At 43.1% G+C, this 21295-nt stretch overlaps 2 protein-coding genes across 2 annotated transcripts in view; one reads left to right on the forward strand and one right to left on the reverse strand.

Annotated features, from left to right (window-relative positions):
• Window positions 1-631: 631 nt before the first annotated feature.
• LOC127645783 (protein APCDD1-like) lies at window positions 632-17381 on the forward strand. The gene is made up of 5 exons (XM_052129460.1): window positions 632-849; window positions 5856-6039; window positions 6710-7241; window positions 13083-13404; window positions 14961-17381. The coding sequence occupies exons 1-5, from the start codon at window positions 810-812 to the stop codon at window positions 15404-15406; spliced, it is 1524 nt and encodes a 507-aa protein (XP_051985420.1). The 5' UTR covers window positions 632-809; the 3' UTR covers window positions 15407-17381.
• Window positions 17382-19891: 2510 nt separating this feature from the next.
• Window positions 19892-21295, reverse strand: part of LOC127645816 (vesicle-associated membrane protein-associated protein A-like) — a 24993-nt gene continuing 23589 nt past the window's right edge. The window contains exon 6 of the mRNA XM_052129500.1: window positions 19892-20748. Coding sequence (XP_051985460.1) covers window positions 20587-20748 — 162 coding nt within the window. The 3' untranslated portion in view covers window positions 19892-20586. The remainder of the gene's footprint in view (window positions 20749-21295) is intronic.

Genomic DNA, 21295 nt, shown 5'->3' on the forward strand with positions numbered 1-21295 from the left:
TGTTGGACAAATGGAACCAGAATTGAGCTGCTCTCTTCTGGATTTCAGTGAGGAGAGGGAACCGGCCCAGTTCTGCTCTACAGCCCAGATTCGGGGGACTTCTGTGAACTCCCAGGATGTTTTTACAGAATTCTAGGTGGAAAACTCTCTCTCTCCCCCTCTCTTTCTCCCTCTCTCTCTCCCCCTCTCTCTCTCCCCCTCTCTTTCTCCCTCTCTCTCTCCCCTCTCTCTCCCCTCTCTTTCTCCCTCTCTTTCTCCCTCTCTCTCGCTCTCTCTCTCTCGCCCCTCTCTCCCTCTCTCTCCCCTCTCTCTCCCTCTCTCTTTCTCCCTCTCTCTCGCTCTCTCTCTCCCCTCTCTTTCTCCCTCTCTCTCGCTCTCTCTCTCTCGCCCCCTCTCTCCCTCTCTCTCCCCTCTCTCGCTCTCTCTCTCCCTCTCTCTTTCTCCCTCTCTCTCGCTCTCTCTCTCCCTCTCTCGCTCTCTCTCTCTCTCTCCCCCCTCTTGCTCTCTCTCCCCCTCTCTCTCTCTCTCTTTCGCTCTCTCCCCTCCCTCTCTCTCTCCCCCTCTTGCTCTCCCCTCCTTCTCTCTCTCTCTCTCTCTCTCTCTCTCCAGTAAAGACTCACTGCTACAGACATTAAGTAACTCTTCAGATGTTTGTCCCTGCGCGTCTCCGGTGCGTCAGTGCGCAACACGCAGCGGTTCTGTTGGATGTGTAACATCAGTGAATGTTAAAACTCCGGATGAAAGACAACACTCATGTCTGATAGTTGAAGAGGGACATACAGAGGGACAATCTCTTTTGCTCTGGGGGAATGATGTCTGTATCTGGTCTGTTGGTGCTGATGGTGTTTGGTGAGCGTGTTTATTCATATTAATCTCATAAAGTCTATTTGAACTGACTCGGAGATGTTTAAGAGAATCTAAAATATATTACACTGTTTAGTTTCTCTGTTTATTGTTACTTTGTATCACTCTGAGCTTTTTAGATCCTGATTTCAACAGCAGGTAAATGTTTACTGGGCAAGTTAATACAGTAGTACACATGGTTGCATGTAAACAGAAAATTCACATTTGCACGTCCATTTTTACACATTTCTTACATGCAAAAACAAAAACCTGCAACAATGAAAAAACCTGCGGTAGTTCTGTAAAAACTCCTCCTCCTCATAGTGCGTAACACCACACTTTCATGCACTCTTGTGGAACAACGTCGCCATATAAACTACAACAGACTTTTGCAAGTGAAAAATTCAGAATTTTGTGACTTTGTGCAGGTGGTAGAGCGGGTCGGCTGCTAATCGCAGGGTTGGTGGTTCGATTCCTGGCCCACATGACTCCACATGCCGAAGTGTCCTTGGGCAAGACACTGAACCCCAAGTTGGCAGGCTGGCGCCTTGCATGGCAGCTCTGCCGTCATTGATGTGTGATTGGGTGAATGAGTCACAGTGTAAACCGCTTTGAATACCGCTAAGGATAAAAAGGCGCTATATAAGTGCAGATGAGCAATGTGAGCTGTTTGCATTCATTGCGTGCACACACAGGAAGAGATGAGCGATTACTGGACTTCTGGCTGATGAAACGGGTCAACTGCAATGACAGCGCAGGCAAACATATGGCCGCCACTTCAAACGCATCAGAGAGAGAAAAAAAGACATTTTCAAGCGTGCTTTTCTTTGCAGTGTGTTTAAATGCATCTAACGTTTAATTAAGTGGCATATTATAGCCGTCGTTCCCAGCAGCAATAAAAGTGTGCAGTCGTTGCAGCCTTATGCTAAAATCCTTTAAATTATTTATATTTGTCACATCAATCTATACTATCTATATTATGAAATTCATAACTTTGCAAATGTATTAAAAAGAAAAAAACTGAAGTATCACATTGGCATAAGTATTCAGACCATTAACTCAATACTTAGTTGAAGCACCTTTGGCAGCAATTATAGCCTCGAGTCTTTTCGGGTATGATGGGACATGATTTGCACACCTGGATTTGGGGATTTTCTGCCATTCTTCTCTACAGATCCTCTCCAGCTCTGTCAGATTGGATGGGGACCGTCGGTGGACCGCCATTTTCAGGTCTCTCCAGAGACGTTCGATTGGGTTCACGTACGGACTCTGGCTGGGACACTCAAGAACATTCACAGAGTTGTTCCTAAGACACTCTTGCGTTGTCTTGGCTGTGTGCTTTGGGTCGTTGTCCTGTTGGAAGGTGAATGTTCGGGCCCAGTCTGAGGTCCTGAGTGCTCTGGGCCAGGTGTGCATTAAGGATATCTCCTGTATTCTGCTGCGTTTAGCTTTACTTCATCCCTGACCAGTCCCCAAGTCCCTACTGCTGCTCTAGGAAGAGACCTGGTTGTTCCAAACAAAGTTATAGAGGCCACTGTGCTCTTGGGAACCTTCAATGCAGCCCACCAGATCTGTCTCGACACAATCCTGTCTCTGAGCTCTGCAGGCAGTTCCTTTGACCTCATGGCTTGGTTTTTGCTCTGATATGCATTTTCAGCTGTGATACCTTATATAGACAGATATGTGCCTTTCCAAATCATGTCCAATCAATTAAATTAGTCACAGGTGGACTCCAATCAAAGAAACATCTCAAAGATGATCCAGAGAGAAATGGGACGCACCTAAGCTGAATTTCAAGTGTCACAGCAAAGGGTCTGAATACTTTTCGTTAATGTGGACGGACAGATCAAGTCATATCTAGAGAGACCAATAGCATAGAGACTTTAGGGGATGGTCACCAAGCTAAACTTCCATAAATGTGCCCGTTACCCTGTGTTAAATAGATCTAGAGTAGTGTAATCTAATGTACCCGGCTATTCTTATCCATATGAAACCCCGTTCCACCATTGAATCATGCGTCTATAAAAATGTCTACACACTCATAAACTTGTATACATAATCAGAATTAATGAGTGGGCAGTTAAAGAGCTCCCAGGGCGTTCCGGAAGAGACTCGAGGATTGTGTGGTAAAACGCTTTTGAGTTGAGATGGAGCTAAATGATTCTGGAGCTTGTGTGTTTGTCAGACGGCCCAGAAATGTTACCTCACTGATGGGCCCCGGCCAACTGGAAATGTTCTTGGTGGTTGGGTCTCGGGGAGCTCTGCGGAGCTTTGATTGAGACAGAAGGCCAGCGCTCGGGGAAAAACAGACTGTGGGAGTTTGGCTTCCACATTCATTGTTGTGAATTGGTGCAAGAAATAAGACAGTGACAGAATGTCTAAAGAAGCCGGAATTGCTACCGCAATGCCAGGCTGTTGTGGGCGGTTTCCAAGGAGTTTTGGGTGGTTTTTATTCATTGCTGTGCTGTTGCTGGGGTGTTCTGGGTGGATGTTGCACTGGCTCGAGTGGCTCATCAGATCAGATCAACTTTATTCATTGTAAAGATAACAGTCTGATCTTTAAAAGATTCTTCAGAAATTATTACTGTTGTCATCCAAAAAAGATAACAGCATATAGGTTTGGAACAACATGAGTACATTTTAAAATTGACATGGTTCTGTCTCCACCGTAAACCTTTTCTGTCCATGACTCTCTCCAAACCTCTAAAGACCCATGATTCCTCAAAGAGTCTGTTCATGTGCGATGGGTGAAAGGTACCATGCATTGTTCCTGGCAGGCCACTCAGCCTTACAGGCTCCATATGGTTAGGATTAGGGAGGGGGTGGGGTTAGAACATCTGCTGAATACCAGGAACAAACTGAGGCACCTTCGTACAACAAGCCTGTTCATGTGCTTGTCTATAATGACCAGGAAGGTTTCATGACAATCAGAGGCGTTGGGAAGTGTTGTAATCCCTGGACATGTGAGGAGGCCTTTCAGGATCACAGTGTGTTTGTGTAACAGGGCGCACTGGGTTTCAACGATGGGTTTTGGGTGTCTGCAAACATTCAAGCTGTTGGCAGGCAGTCAGAGTCAGACGAGGGCTGATGCATTTACATTTATCCATTTGGCAGACGCTTTTATCTAAAGCGACTTACAGTGCACTTATTACAGGGACAATCCCCCCGGAGCAACCTGGAGTTAAGTGCCTTACTCAAGGAAACAATGGTGGTGGCCATGGGGATCGAACCAGCAACCTCCTGATTACCAGTTATGTGCTTTATCCCACTACGCCATCACCACTCCAGAAATGGTGTGCAGGTGCAAACGGTGCTGATGTTCTCAGGGTAAGAACACTGTACAGTAGTTCAGGAATGGATGTAATGCAAATCTTGTGATGGAATGTGCGTTCAAGCCTCAGGCACTAATATTCTTTCATTTCCTAAGTTTTAATCCTGAATTCTTCAGCTGTTTGAGGTTTTCTCTTTCCAAAATGTCCCCGTATGGAGGCTCCTGATCACGAGCCAAAAATGTGTTTGCTGTTATGAGCTTTATATTCTCCTAGTGTCATTTCATATAAAATGAATAATACCAGATCTCTGTCCAAAGCATTACGTGAGTTCCCACATTCATTAAAGGACTTAATCTAACTTTAACTTCCGCTCTCCCAGATATCCCAAATAAATAAAAAAAAGCCCAGGACACTTAATATGGTCCTCATATGTTTCATTCAAGTATCATTGGGACTTTGATCTTGGATGATTCTCCTAAAATTCCTTAAGAGAAATAAAAATAAAGCAGGGATGCACTTATACAAAATTGTTTGGCCAATACCGATTATAACAAAAACCTATAAGCTGATACCGTTACAGATATGTCACGGTATGACCTTATTTTACATTCAAGAGTTTTAACCATTTAAGACAAAGTGCCCACCACTATGTGCTTTTTGGTGTATTGTTGCAACGGTGCATCGAAAGTTCAAACATTTTTGATAATTATTGAGATTGGGACTCTAGAGTACCTTTCTGCACTGATTTGGTTCCAATCAGGTGAACGGCCTAAGACTAGTTCAAATAGCTGCTAAAAGTTGATTGGTCGTTAACGGCCATGTTTTTAAGGATATGCGACTGTCCTAATAGAACTTGATGGCACCTTGGACAAAGACACTGCGTGGGAAAATTCAGGTTTGGTTCAGATCGGGTGAATGGCTTAGGATGAGATTATTTCGAATTTTTTTCAAACAATCCAAAATAGTAGGGAAATGAGGGGGTGGATCTTTAATGCAAGGAATCACTGGAAAAAAATATTTTGCTTCTAACCCTTACGGTTCAAGAATTATGGCCCAAAATGTGATATTTCTTTTTTCACTATAGCGCCACCTATGGGTCGATCGGACCAATTCCATGTGTATGGCTAGCCAGCCGGAGTACTACCATCCCTGAAAGTTTCAAATCTCTTGGCCTTACGGTTTGGTCTGCATGATCCGTTTTAGGGCTGAAAAATAATAATAAATATAGCTGCAAGCAGCGATACCAGGGTCAAGCCCATTATTGGCACCATGAGCAGCAAAAAATGGCGGAAAAAATGTAAGATGGAAAATGACATCATAGGATGCAATTGAATCATCTTGAGCCGTCTTGAGGAATCAGAGGAAACTTTATTTTGTTTCTAGGACTCACAGTTCAAAAGTTATTAACATAAACATGAGTGCAAATTTGGGCAGTTGGTGGTGATAGAGGGGTAGAGACGCCAAATTTGCTTTGGTAACAGATCAGACTGTCCTCTCTCTGTGTGTCAAATTTCATAAATTTCCCACAAGCGGTGCTACGGGAAGCCATAGATTAAAGAGCGGAAGAAGAAGAATAGTAATAGGAACACTAATGAAAACAATAGGGTTCTTCGCACCTTTGGGGCTTGACCCCTAATAATAACAATCCTGACAAACAACAATAGGGTTTCTAGACCTCTGGTGCATGTTAAATGGCCTGTTAACCCTCTTCTAACCAGTCTCTGTGGTTGTTTATGTCAGGTTGGGTGGAGGGGTCATTGCTGCATCTCTCAGACGGTCGCTTCCCTCGACTGGCACTGGAGAAGAGTCTCGTCTGGATGTCTAAAGACACACAGTGTCATCACATGCTGAAACATCTACACAATGGCGCTCGCATCACAGCCCAGATGCCACCCAACATCGAGGGTCACTGGGTGTCCACGAGGTGAGAGAAAGGGACTATGGGCTTGGTGGAGCAAGTTATTCCATTTTGATGAACCAAATTGGCCCGGTTGCTAGGGAGGGTAGAGTCACGTGGGGTAACCTCCTCGTGGTCGCTATGATGTGGTTCTCGCTCTCGGTGGGGCGTGTGGCGAGTTGTGCGTGGATGCTGCGGAGAATAGCGTGAAGCCTCCACACGTGCTACGTCTCCATGGTAACGTGCCCAACAAGCCACGTGATAAGATGCGCGGGGATTGACGATCTCAGACATGGAGGCAACGGAGATTCGTCCTCCGCCACCCGGATTGAGGCGAGTCACAATTGGGCGTTACAAATTGGGGGAATAGGTCCCCAAATCATCTTTAGGGAAGCAACCATCTATAGCAATCATGTACTAATACCGTAGCAACACCCTAGCAACCACCCAAAACACCACAACATTTTGTAAACATAAACAAGTATCACAAAAATGCAATTTCTCTTTCTTTTTACTTATTTATTCTTTGTTGTGAGAATCCAAAAAGGCATTTTGTCCAGATACAAGATTAAGATTATTTTTTAAACTCTGAAATGGGTCAAAATGACCCGAACACACACTTCAAGTCACGTGTATTATATACGAACCTACACGTCTCATTGTGTGACCTCTGTTTGTTCCCCCGTTACATTGGCAGCTGTGAGGTGCGGCCCGGTCCGGAGTTCATCACTCGCTCGTACCGATTCCTTCACAACAACACCTTTCAGGCCCATCAGTTCTATTACGCTGACAATCGTTGCACAACTCCAACATACACGCTGGTGGTGCGCGGCCGTTTGCGACTGCACCAGGCGTCCTGGATCGTGCGGGGGGGCACAGAAGCCGACTACCAGATCCATCGCACCCATGTGATCTGTCACTCCGCAGCCGTGGCCAAAGACCTCAGTCAGAGGCTGAAGCGCAGCTGCAGGGGGCCCGACAGGGAGTTTGGCCCCTGGGTGCCGAACGCAAGTTACGAGCTGTGGAGCGAGGAGGGCGGCTACGACTGCTCCAAAGGGCTGAATTTTACCATGCATGAACTGCAGCTGCTGCGCATGGAGAAGCAATACCTGCATCATAATCTGGATCATCTAGTGGAAGAACTGTTCTTAGGAGATGTGCACACAGAACCGGCACAGAGGATGTACTACAGACCCTCCAGTTACCAACCGGCACTGCAGAACGCCAAGGTAAAATCATTAGAAACCATTTTTATAAAACTGTTGATTTGTTGACACTTTATCATATGCATTCATAGACATATATTTATAACTTGATCTAATGAATCTAAAATAAAAGGGTTGTGTTTGGAAGTATTCTGCGACCAGCATTGTCCAATTCCTATATATATATATATATATATATATATATATATATATATATATATATATATATATATATATATATATATATATATATATATATATATATATATATATGTGACGCTCTTGTTCTACCCGCTCCGAATGGGACTCGAACCAAGGTCTCTGGAGTGGGAGGCGGGTGCTCTAACAAGGAGGCTAAAGGCTACAGCCTCTAGCATCAGTCGCTAGTGCACCTCTTGAAGTCACCATGAGGTTTACACATGGCACAGCTATCTACCAGCTGGCTCCCGTAACATATATATATTTAAAGACCAGAGAAAAATCAAGAAAAAAAACCAATAATCAGCTTTTATATTGTTATAGTACTAAAGCCAAAATAAAATACTAAAATATTATCTGTAGAAATGCACCGATGTTTCGGGCAATTATTGGCATGCTCATGATCGCATATGCATGAAAACTAATTACGTAATATTTTGAGTTGTATTAAGTTGTGTGTAATATAAAAGATATACCTACCAAAATAAAATGCATAATATAAATTTGTCAAGTTAAATTATAATATGTAAAATGTTGGTTCTGTTGTTTAGAACTGCAAAAAAAAAAAAAAAAAAAAAAAAATTTTAAATAGCTTTTTTACATTTTTAACTTATTTTTTAAATACAATTAATGGCAGCAAAACAGTGATTTGACGACTGAATATATATATTTTACACTATAATTGAGAAATGTTAAATGTATAACCCTGAACAGAAACATTTTCATTAAACTGAAATGGCAATAGTGTCAAATATGTTAAATATAGTTTTTATTTTATTATTTTGTTCACATTTATGAACTTGCTCAGAATTTTCCACGGACCCCCTAGCACCCCCTTGTGGCCCCCTGGGGGTCTCCGGACCCCAGTTTGAAAACCCCTGATGACAGGAGAGAGCGCTCATTCACTGTGATGCACGTAGTACCTGCAGACTGTATATTTATAGAATTAAACTGCAGCATTATGTGCATCAATAATCACAAGTGTGAAACTACCATCAAAAAACACAGAACCACGTCAAAATAAAAGCTCAACACGTGTAATTTACGAAATAGCGACAGGAAATATTACTAGTCTTTAGTCAAATTTATTTTATTATTATTATTATTATAATTATTATTATTATTATTATTAGGGGGCCCTAAAAGTATCTGGGCAGCTAAAACTGTAAATCCTAGAGAACCCAAACCAGGATGGTTCCAGATCCGCACCGTTACTCCTGCATACGCAAACACCTCCATTCAACACTAGGTGGCGCTACTTTAACGTTCTCGCTCATATCTTCGAAACCATAAGTGCTAGAATCAAAATATTTTTTCCTCTGATATCGTGAGTCAAGCCCAATAACATGCACACATTTAATGTATAGACCCTCCTGACGAAAGTAATCAAACGAAAGTAATGAATCGTCAAATCGTTCTGAAGATATTAGCGATACAATTCCTTTCTCTGAATGCACTTTGATTCATTGATCAATATGTTCTCAATGCAAAGTCGAAACGTAACGACACTCGGCACACATAGTCAACGGGTCATGTTGAGGACGCATGCAGATTTTGGTTTTATTCTGCCAACAGGGGGCGCTACAACGTAAAAACAATTCATAACTTCGCAGCCGTTTCATCGAGAAAGTACAAATTAAATATGCACCATCTTTGATTGAAGTGCTAACATATCTGTAACATGATTGGGGGTTATCACCTAATAACTTAAATTGTGAATGGCAGATGGTCATGAACCTCATTATACTCAAGAAAGGTTGTAAGCTTTGTACATGAAGCTGTAAATAAAGTTTTGTGAGTATCGCCCACACGGTGGCACTAGAATAAGCTAATTTGTGTTTTTGCTAATAACTCTGGAACCGTATAGGCTAGAATATTTTTTCATTGTGCTTCTCCAAATCCTTCAGTGCACCCAAATCATATGGTCACATGGATTTCGATTTCCACATGAATTTTCAACCACTTAGACTACTTTTTCAAACTCATTCCTCAATAAATAATTCAGATTTGTTTTTTTAAAGGGACAGTACACCCAAAATGAAAATTCTCTCATCATTTACTCGCCCTCATGCCATGCCAGATGTGTTTTAATTTCTTTCTTCACCAGAACACAAATGAAGAGTTTTAAAACAATATTTCAGCTCTGTAGCTCCATACAATACAAATGAATGGTGACCAGAACTTTGATGCTCCAAAAAGCACATAAATGCAGCATAAACGTCATCCATACAACTCGTTTAATCCATATTTTCAGAAGCCATATGATAGGTGTGGGTGAGGAACAGATCAATATTTAAGTCAACAGCGGCTTTTCTCCCCAATTTTGAACGCCCAATTCCCACCACTCAGTAGGTCCTCGTGGTGGTGCGGTTACTCGTCTCAATCACCGCCTCCCATTGAGAGCGAGAACCACGTGGAGGTTACCCCATGTGACTCTAGCCTCCCTAGCAACCGGGCCAATTTGGTTGCTAAGGAGACCTGGCTGGAATCACTCAGCACGCCCTGGATTCAAACTCACGACTCCAGGTGTGATAGTCAGCGTCAATACTCACTGAGATACCCAGACCTTCCCTAGCAACAGGGCCAAATTGGTTGCTAAGGAGACCTGGCTGGAGTCACTCAGCACACCTGAGATTCAAACTCACGACTCCAGGTGTGATAGTCAGTGTCAATACTCGCTGAGATACCCAGACCCTCCCTAGCAACCGGGGCAATTTGGTTGCTAAGGACACCTGACTGGAGTCACTCAGCACGCCCTGAGATTCGAACTCATGACTCCAGGTGTGATAGTCAGCATCAATACTCGTGGAGATACCCAGACCCTCCCTAGCAACCGGGGCAATTTGGTTGCTAAGGACACCTGACTGGAGTCACTCAGCACGCCCTGGATTCAAACTCACGACTCCAGGTGTGATAGTCAGCGTCAATACTCACTGAGATAACCCAGACCTTCCCTAGCAACAGGGGCAAATTGGTTGCTAAGGAGACCTGGCTGGAGTCACTCAGCACGCCCTGAGATTCAAACTCACGACTCCAGGTGTGATAGTCAGCGTCAATACTCGCTGAGATACCCAGACCCTCCCTAGCAACCGGGCAAATTTGGTTGCTAAGGAGACCTGACTGGAGTCACTCAGCACGCCCTGAGATTCGAACTCACGACTCCAGGTGTGATAGTCAACGCCAATACTCACTGACATGAAATACTCACCTCTTATGAGTCCGTTCTTCTTAGTAGTAACTTTTATACAAGTTATGCCTTCTGTCACGTCCAACAGGAAATAAGAACTGTAACTGTGTTCTGTAATACGACTTGAGCCCGTACAGGTTGCCGTTTGTTGGATTCCTTCACTTAACACTCTGATTTATGAGGTGTTGGAAGTCCGGCTGCAGGAATCAGGATCAGTGCTCATCAGTAAATGAAGTGTTATCACGGTACGTCTCCTCTCACGCTCGGCTCCGTGTACATCTCAAACGCTCTGATGAGCTTCAGACGCTCTACATCACTGACCACAGCATGAGAGGTGAAATGTTTACATCTCTGCTCAACCGTTCCTTCATTTGGAGGTTTCAGGGAGTCACAGTGAAAACTAGAATAAACAAAGTTTGCCGAGACACGCTTTGATGTTGGCCTGCCAAAGCCAGACCTGAAAGATTAAAATAGTTTAGGTTATAAAGGCCATACAGTCCGACAGCGTTCACCATACAGTAGTGTATAAAGTCTTTAATGTACTTTGTAAACGAAGTTTAAATAAAGCAAGGACGCCTCTTTAAATGAACGCTCATTTGCTGTGCATGTCGCTTCGCTTAGCTGCTTTTGCGACAGAGTCAAAACCAAAATTTGAGAAAGCCCCGGTCGATTGAGCTTGTAAAAAATGTAACATAAGTCCCTCCTTATGGAAAGATGTTTAATTAAACATGCTATTAAAACCTCGGCCACATGATATTTTCATTCAAGCCATAACAACCGAACAACCCTGTTTCTGCTCCAAGCATTCGTCATCTATTTCAAAGCCATTAAACAGCAAACCACTGATGCATTAACAGATCTTTCCTTATTTAAACCCTTAACGGACATGATTACAATCCCATCTGTCAATCACACCAACAGCCCGTATCCTCATTCCGCCATTGCTGAAGACTTTGGGAGTGTTGGGCAGTTCATCGGAGGTTTAGTCTGGAATCAGAGGCATCACCAATTCAATAAATGCACTTTCAAAACACATATGGATTAGTGTGGATGTGGCCTCTGTTGCTATTATAGCTGTCAGTGAAACGTCATTAAAAACATGATATAAGCTAAACAGATCGGTAGTTTATATACATTCAAATAAAAAATGACTTTGGTTTTACTACAGTAATTATGGTTTCACCATGGTATTCTTTGTACATTTACAGCAACCACAAAATTAACCTTGGTTACTTATTACCACTATTTTACTGTATACGGTTAATTTCATTAAAACTACAGTTGAAGTCATTAAAACTCATTTTTTAACCACTCCACAGATTTCATGAGTAAATTATAGTTTCGGCGAGTCGTTTAGGACATCTACTTTATGCATGACGAGTAATTCTTCCAATAATGGTTTACAGACCGATTGTTTCACTGTTAATTGACTATAACATAATTCCAGCGGGTCAGAAGTTTACAGACACTAAGTTAACTGTGCCTTTAAGCAGCTTGGAAAACTCCAGAAAATTATGTCAAGCCTTTAATTAGACAATTAGCTTCTGATAGGAGGTGTACCTGTGGATGTATTTAAAGGTCTACCTTCAAACTCAGTGCTGCTTTGCTTGACATCTAAATAAATCAGACAAGACCTCATAAAAACTATTGTGGACCTCCACAAGTCACTCAGCACGCCCTGGTTTCAAACTCACGACTCCAGGTGTGATAGTCAGCGTCAATACTCACTGAGATACCCAGACCCTCCCTAGCAACCGGGCCAATTTGGTTACTAAGGAGACCTGACTGGAGTCACTCAGCACGCCCTGGTTTCAAACTCACGACTCCAGGTGTGATAGTCAGCGTCAATACTCGCTGAGATACCCAGACCCTCCCTAGCAACCGGGCCAATTTGGTTACTAAGGAGACCTGACTGGAGTCACTCAGCACGCCCTGGATTCAAACTCACGACTCCTTGGGTGCCCATGACCCTTGTGTGGCACCCCCCATCAATTTGCACCCTAGGCAACTGCCTAGGCCACAGACCAACCATGTAGAAATAAATTAAACTGGCCATTTTAGTCGCATATAATTCTTGACAGCCGTTTTTGCATTATACTTATAATAAAAGATAAAAATAGGGTGTTTTGAATATGTATTAGTTGCATTTAGGATAACTCATATTCAGTATAAAGTTCAATATTAGTATGTTTATGTTACAGTATGTTACATGTCGTGTCCGTGTAGCGCCGCCAGTCACAGATTAAATCGGTTTAATTGACTGGATAAACTGACTGATTGGGTCCAATTATCATGATGCAAGCTCATTTGAGATATTCCCAGACATCTAAAAGAACAGAACAGTTCTTTGTGCAAGAGGATGTTTGTTACTCAGACCCATTCACGATCTCCAGCGCGACATGCTGCAGCTGTTATTGTGTGTTCCGTGTTTGTTTGTGAGAAGTTAACCAGATCAGTAATCTAATATTATCCGTCCTCAGAACCACGATCTCAGCTGCATCGCCTGCCGCCTCATTGGCCACTCTGATGAGTATCATCCACCCGTTCTCCCGCCGCGGCCGGACCTGACGGTGAGTCTGCACGGGCAGTGGGTGTCCCAGCGCTGTGAGGTGCGGCCGGAGGTTCTCTTCCTCACACGACACTTTATGTTCCATGACAACAACAACACGTGGGAGGGTCATTATTATCATTATTCTGACCCGGTCTGCAAACACCCCACGTTCAGCATCTACGCCAGAGGACGCTACAGCCGCGGACTTCATTCCAGCCGCGTGATGGGCGGCACAGAGTTTGTATTTAAAGGTAACATTTTGTTTTAAATATTGAAAAAGTGTTGATTATTCACATTACAGACATTACATCAAAATTTAGCATAATTTATTCAGATTCAAATTAATGTCCAGCATCGTCCAATCACAGCCAACTGTGTTAAAATAAAATGATCCATTATAAATGGTTTATATGCTGTCTGTCCGCACTGGTCTCAGAACAGTTATAGAGAGCTATAGGACGCTCCCTTGCTCCCTATTTAGTGCATGACTGAACCTCCAGTGTGCTGTCTGTCTGCACTGGTCTCAGAACAGTTATAGAGAGCTATAGGATGCTCCCTTGCTCCCTATTTAGTGCATGACTTAACCTCCAGTGTGCTGTCTGTCTGCACTGGTCTCAGAACAGTTATAGGAGAGCTATAGGACGCTCCCTTGCTCCCTATTTAGTGCATGACTTAACCTCCAGTGTGCTGTCTGTCTGTACTGGTCTCAGAACAGTTATAGGAGAGCTATAGGATGCTCCCTTGCTCCCTATTTAGTGCATGACTTAACCTCCAGTGTGCTGTCTGTCTGCACTGGTCTCAGAACAGTTATAGGAGAGCTATAGGATGCTCCCTTGCTCCCTATTTAGTGCATGACTTAACCTCCAGTGTGCTGTCTGTCTGCACTGGTCTCAGAACAGTTATAGGAGAGCTATAGGGTGCTCCCTTGCTCCCTATTTAGTGCATGACTTAACCTCCAGTGTGCTGTCTGTCTGCACTGGTCTCAGAACAGTTATAGGAGAGCTATAGGATGCTCCCTTGCTCCCTATTTAGTGCATGACTTAACCTCCAGTGTGCTGTCTGTCTGCACTGGTCTCAGAACAGTTATAGAGAGCTATAGGATGCTCCCTTGCTCCCTATTTAGTGCATGACTTAACCTCCAGTGTGCTGTCTGTCTGCACTGGTCTCAGAACAGTTATAGAGAGCTATAGGATGCTCCCTTGCTCCCTATTTAGTGCATGACTTAACCTCCAGTGTGCTGTCTGTCTGCACTGGTCTCAGAACAGTTATAGGAGAGCTATAGGATGCTCCTTTGCTCCCTATTTAGTGCATGACTTAATCTCCAGTGTGCTGTCTGTCTGCACTGGTCTCAGAACAGTTATAGAGAGCTATAGGATGCTCCCTTGCTCCCTATTTAGTGCATGACTTAACCTCCAGTGTGCTGTCTGTCTGCACTGGTCTCAGAACAGTTATAGGAGAGCTATAGGATGCTCCCTTGCTCCCTATTTAGTGCATGACTTAATCTCCAGTGTGCTGTCTGTCTGCACTGGTCTCAGAACAGTTATAGGAGAGCTATAGGATGCTCCCTTGCTCCCTATTTAGTGCATGACTTAATCTCCAGTGTGCTGTCTGTCTGCACTGGTCTCAGAACAGTTATTTTCATTACAAAGCCTCTGAAAGACACATTATTTTCCTAAATGGCCGATGTCCACCTGCAAAGCGTGACATCATTTTTAGAACATTAATCTTCAAAGGTCACTTTGTAACACTTGTAATCATCTTGCTGTTGACGAAGTTTAACTCGTTCTCTTTTTTTGCCTCTTTCCAGTGAACCACATGCGTGTGATGCCCATGGATCTCGACATCACGTCGCTGCTAAACGTCTTTAACGGAAGCCAGTGCGGCGTTCGGGGCTCTTGGGAGGTGGGCGTGGAACAGGATGTTACTCCGACCAATGGCTGCGTAGCGCTGGGGATACGCCTCCCGCACACGGAGTACGAGCTCTTCCGAATGGAACGGGATGTTCACGGCCGACACCTGCTCTTCAACGGACAGCGTCCCAGTGACGGATCCAGTCCGGATCGTCCGGAGAAGAGAGCCACCTCTTACCAGATGCCGCTGGTCCAGTGTTCCGCCAGCAGCTGGAGGTCAAAGGTCAACTGGGGCCGTGACGCAGACAGGCCGCAACGGCAGAGCGACGGTTGCCGGGGAGGTTACCATGACAACCTGGCGGTTGTGGTCTCGAGCGTGGCGTTTGTGGTTTTCTTTGGTTGATGGGGTTCATCGTACTGAGACATGAATGCAAGAGGCTAAGCAAACTTTTCTGTGCATGCTAGCTTCGCGAAGGCATGAGACTGAACATGCTAAAGCACTCCTAATGACCCACAATGCACTCCTCCACTCGCGTTATTAAAGCGTTTTCTCTGCCGAAGCCGGAAGACGGACGAAACGCGACATGAAAATCGCTGCACAACAGTAAACGCACTTTCCTTGAACCAAGATGAACGTTTTCCCTTCTGTGAACCAGCAGCCGAAGAGACTGAATTTCAGAATATACTTTATGGCCGTTTAGAAATGAGCATATTTTTATTTTAAGCAGAATTGTTACAAATCTTCATACAGATCTTTTCCATACAGCTACAAGTCTCCAAAAAGGACATAAAACACCATAAAAGAACCACTAAAGTACTCTGTATGACTTGTGTGATGTTATTCATACAGGGATGATTATCAGTGAATAAAGCTTTAAATTTCAGTATGTTCCTCACACAAAGCTCTCCTCAGGTGTGTTCCACAGAAGAGTAAATCATATTTATTTTTGGGTGAACGCCCCTTTAAAGGAGTGACCTACGCTGTGGACGTTTGTACCAAGTGTGCCGCACAAGCCCTCAAAAGTGAAGCCAAAACGTCTCGATCGCCCCCCGGTGGCTGGTCCTAGTATAGGTCATAAGCCCCGCCTCCCCATGTTATTCAACAGGACGTGAGACCAACTAAACAATTAAATTACACTTCACATATCTTTTTTCCAAAGATAGTTTCTGTCATTTACTGTCGTTTCTATCACGTTGATGTCATTTCAAGTGTTTGTTTTCAAAATAAGTTTGTTTTTAGTTATTTGATGCTATAAAAATGCTGCTGTGACATCATGATTGACAGCTGTGATTGACAGGTTCTCTGAGTGAAGTAGTCACTGAAGCACCAACTGACTTTTTTTCGGGATCTTCGGACGACTGAGGAGATTGGAGCTTTAAATTTAATATCTAAATTTCTATAATTAATTATTTCACACCGTCATAAGTCAAAAGTGCAGGGGCGTGTCCTTGCGATTGATTCAGCGAGAGTGAGGGCGGGGCCTTGATTTCACGGCTTTACTTCCTGCTCACTACTGCGCAGGTCTGGTCCCGAAATCGCAACTGCGCAGACTCAAATCCCAAAATAAACAAAATCACAGATATGACACAAAACTCTCTTTGTTTAATAGTTGAACATCCAGGCTTCGTGAAACATCTCTCCAACAAATTATATTACATTACTTTAATGAATGGCATATTCTTAGCTGTGCACAAAACCACGCCGTGGTCAATAAACTAGATGCAGACTCTCATTAGCGACGAACGAAACCACGGAAAAACTAAAAAGTCTCTCAGGAAGTGTCTCAGCTGTTGCCCGCATACGGATACCACCGGACCTCCCAACAGTGTAGGGTAAAGTTAAAAGTGACTACAGAAACATAAAGGAAAGGTGGAAGTGGTTGGACCAAATGGACGCTATCTAGACCGGCGATCAATGGGAGGGAGAGTGCGCTGGACTCGGCCACGGCGTTGTTGGAGGGTGGCACGTTTTGTTATATTAACTCTATATTCTGCTCTATATAAGCTTCACTTTATTTAGTTGAGCAGCTACTGGAAGCTTCTAAAACAAGCAGGCCAATTTAACTGTTACAATCCCCATGCAACAACTGCTTTATGCAGCTCAATGAGCTAGTCGCTAACAGCTAGCGCTCGTGTTATTGTTCTGTGTCGCGTTTAAAATGACGTCACGGCAGTAGAGGCGGCGCAACTATGACGATCATAGCCTATAATCCCGCCCACGTTGAGGCGGCACTAAACTGCAGTGGAAAAACAAGCTCAGAAAAGTTCATACTGGATACTCATGGGGTTTTGAGAAATTTTTTAACCATTTTTGACAATGGGAGAGCTGTTTACTCTTTAATAATATATATATAAAAACAGTAAACATATATATATATAATGTTTACTGTTTTTATATATATATTATGTATATATCAGAATCAGAATCAGAATCAGCTTTATTGCCAAGTATGCTTACACATACAAGGAATTTGTCTAGGTGACAGGAGCTTCCAGTCAACAACAATACAAACAATACCAAAAAAAACAGCAGCAAGGCATAGGTAATTAAAAACAAAAAGAACACAAAATAAATAATTATACATATACGTACATAAACTCACCTTCATACATACCCACATACACACACGTGAATGCAAATCTAATACAATCTGTATATAAAGAACAAAAAACAGTATATTATGTACAGAGCAATGTAAGTAATGGCAGAAGTGGATAAGTTGGATAATATAATTTAAATTAAAATTAAACTGTGTATTGCACATAATTATTGCTCAATGGGGGTAATTTAACTGTTCATTAGATGGATGGCCTGAGGGAAAAAACTGTTCCTGTGTCTGACGGTTCTGGTGCTCAGTGCTCTGAAGCGCCGGCCAGAAGGCAACAGTTCAAAAAGGTAGTGGGCAGGGTGAGTGGGGTCCAGAGTGATTTTACCAGCCTTTTTCCTCACTCTGGAAGTGTATAGTTCTTGAAGGGAGGGCAGGGGGCAACCAATAATCCTCTCAGCAGACCGAACTGTCCTTTGTAGTCTTCTGATGTCTAATTTCGTGGCTGCACCAAACCAGACAGTTACTGAAGTGCAGAGGACAGACTCAATGACCGCTGAGTAGAACTGTTTCAGCAGCACTGGTGGCAGGTTGAACTTCCTCAGCTGGCGAAGGACGAACAACCTCTTCTGGGCCTTTTTCACAATGGAGTCGATGTGTATCTCCCACTTCAGGTCCTGTGAGATGGTAGTGCCCAGGAACCTGAATGACTCCACTGCTGACACAGTGCTGTTTAGAATGGTGAGGGGGGACAATGTTGGGGTGTTCCTCCTAAAGTCCACAATCATCTCCACTGTTTTGAGCGTGTTCAGCTCCAGGTTGTTTTGACTGCACCAGACAGCCAGCCGTTCAACCTCCTTTCTATACGCAGACTCATCATCATCTCGGATGAGGCCGATGACAGTGGTGTCGTCTGCAAACTTCAGGAGCTTGACAGAGGGGTCCTTGGTGGTGCAGTCATTGGTGTACAGGGAGAAGAGTACTGGGGAGAGCACACATCCCTGGGGGGCACCAGTGCTGATGGTACAGGTGGTGGAAGTGAATTTTCCCTGCCTCACAAGCTGCTGCCTGTTACAAGCTGCTGCCTGCTATATATATATACACAAAATGTCTTATGAGTTACAGATGCTGAAACCAATAACTCCAGTAGGTCAGCTCTCCTGGTTTTGTTTATTTAGTGATTATTTATAAATACTTTTATTGAATTCAAATTTGTTGTGATTTTTGATACATTTCGTGCTGGCTAAAAATTTAATTTTTGATGTCGTCTGAGTTGCTGAAAAATAAATCACATGTCCTCAATCATCAGTCTCATAGTATTGCATTTAAAAACTGCAACGTTGCAACAAAACATGCACAAAAAAAAAAAAAAGTACCATAAAAGGAAGTATTGGTACTCATAATTGTTCTGACATCCCTAATATTTTCTGTATAGTGGCAATCAGCACTGTGATTTCAGGACATGTTTGCCTTTAAATGATGAGGGAACTGTCCATTTATTCACCCTCATGCTGTCCCAGATGTGTAGGACTTACTTTCTTCTGCACAACACAAATTTAGATTTTTAAAAGAATATTTCAGCTCTGTAGGTCCATACAATGCAAGTGGATGGTGACCAGAACTTTGAATCTCCAAAAAGCAAATAAAGGAAGCATAAAAGTAATCCATACGACTCCAGTGGTTTAATCCATGTCTTCAGAAGTGATATGATAAGTGTGTGAGAGAAACAGATCAATATTTAAGTCATATATATATATATATATATATAAATCTCCACCTTTGACAAGCCCCAACCAGTAGGTGGCGATATGCATGAAGATTGCAATTGCCAAAAAGAAAAAATGTGAAAGTGGAGATTTATGTGCTTTTTGGAGCTTCAAAGTTCAGGTCAACATGCATTTGCATTGTATGGCCCAACAGAGCTGAAATATTCTTTAAAAATCTTAATTTGTGTTCTACAGAATAAAGTAATTTACATCTGGGTGAGTAAATGAGAGAACTTAAATTTTTAGGTGAACTGTCCCTTTAAATCTCATCAAGAACTGAGATAGGAACAGTATGCAAATATTACAATAACCATTCAATGATCGTCGCAGTTACATTTTGAATGCTGAATTACGTCCATGTAGGTCAATGGTGAGATTTACAAACTTTGATCTTAAATTCTTAAAAAGCATTTTTACAGCCAAAACAGATAGCACACCCAATCCTGAAATGTTCTGGTTAAATTCCTAGAGTTTGTGGTGCAGAACGAACACAAACCGGAATATGTGAAAATATAAAAACAGATGCAAATCACAAAATAATAAAAAAAAAAAAAAAACACAAACAGAACTGGAGTTTTTTTCCTTTTAAGTTTATTTCTTCAATGCCGTCAAGTATGAGACAGTAAAGTGAAGACATCAGTGAACATTTATAGGGATAAATGCTCTGTTCTGAGAGTAAGTACATTAATAATATTATTTATGAATGATAACAGTAATAAAACAGTCTGCATTGGTATTGTTAGGAACAGAAAGAAAGAACAAATGTACATTAGGAAGGAGGCACCTGTGTCGCTAGTCCAACTGTTGACATCACCACAAACTAACCGTTAAGGGGCGAAATCTCCGGCGGTTTTCACGGCCGTCCAGAACGCAAAGGGTTGAAAGGTCTTTGTCGCAATGTTTCTTTGTTTCCTCGTTTGGATGGAAGGATTAAATTGACAGACGCTTCGATTGAGTTTTTAATGAAACGGAATGGAGTTTGGGGGCTGTTGTCTTCAGAATCTCAAAATAAACCAGTTCATCGACTCTCGCATCCATCCCTCAAGAGACAACGGAAAATGAAGCGAGAAAGAGAGAGATCGAGACGTCTCTCGCACGGAGAGTGTCGGCCCCTGTGGGACGGGGCCCGTGGGATGATGGTTCAGCAAAAAGGGGCCCATGAAGCTGCTGGTCAAACTACCAATGATAAGGTCACGTCAACAGAAAGACTCTTTCGTCAGGCCATGTGATCGTTCGTTCGCTCGCTCAGGAACCGTGCCCGCCGTCGCCACCTACAGGATGAACTTTCCGAGGAAGAATCCGATGAAGATGGCTGCTATGACGACCAGGAGCGAGGGAAGTGAGCTGGTGGTGGATTCGCGTCCAATCAGGGAGTTGGAGTTAGTCGTCATGTGGTCGCTGCGTTGAGACTTTCGCTGTCTCAAACCGTCATCCTGACAAACAACAAACGAAACGTCACAGGGGTCATACAGGCATCACTGAATGAAAATCAAGGACCTTCACATACTTTTTCTAGCACCAATTTTTCATTTTCAAGGATTTCACAAAAGAACTGTGAGCTTTCATATAATGTGTGTGCATATATTAGGGATGACACGATTAGACGACATAAAAAATTGGTTATGTTTCACGCGTTACATCGTTAACGCGGTAGTGTTTCACGCGTTACATCGTTAGCGCGGTAGTGTTTCACGCGTTACATCGTTAGCGCGGTAGTGTTTCACGCGTTACATAGTTAATGCGGTAGTGTTTCACGCCTTACATCTTTAATGCAGTAGTGTTTCACGCGTTACATAGTTAAAGCGGTAGTGTTTCACGCGTTACATCGTTAACGCGGTAGTGTTTCACGCGTTACATCGTTAGCGCGGTAGTGTTTCACGCGTTACATAGTTAATGCGGTAGTGTTTCACGCGTTACATAGTTAATGCGGTAGTGTTTCACGCCTTACATCTTTAATGCAGTAGCGTTTCACGCGTTACA

This window comes from Xyrauchen texanus, chromosome 6 (assembly GCF_025860055.1).
Source record: "Xyrauchen texanus isolate HMW12.3.18 chromosome 6, RBS_HiC_50CHRs, whole genome shotgun sequence".
Classification (NCBI taxonomy): Eukaryota; Metazoa; Chordata; class Actinopteri; order Cypriniformes; family Catostomidae; genus Xyrauchen; species Xyrauchen texanus.

What these genes read in the sequence shown, in the direction of transcription:
- LOC127645783 (XM_052129460.1), top strand. Translation starts at nt 810, where the DNA reads ATGATGTCTGTATCTGGTCTGTTGGTGCTGATGGTGTTTG. An exon ending in GGTCACTGGGTGTCCACGAG is followed by an intron (nt 6,040 to 6,709) that starts GTGAGAGAAAGG and finishes TTACATTGGCAG; the next exon opens with CTGTGAGGTGCGGCCCGGTC. An exon ending in CACAGAGTTTGTATTTAAAG is followed by an intron (nt 13,405 to 14,960) that starts GTAACATTTTGT and finishes GCCTCTTTCCAG; the next exon opens with TGAACCACATGCGTGTGATG.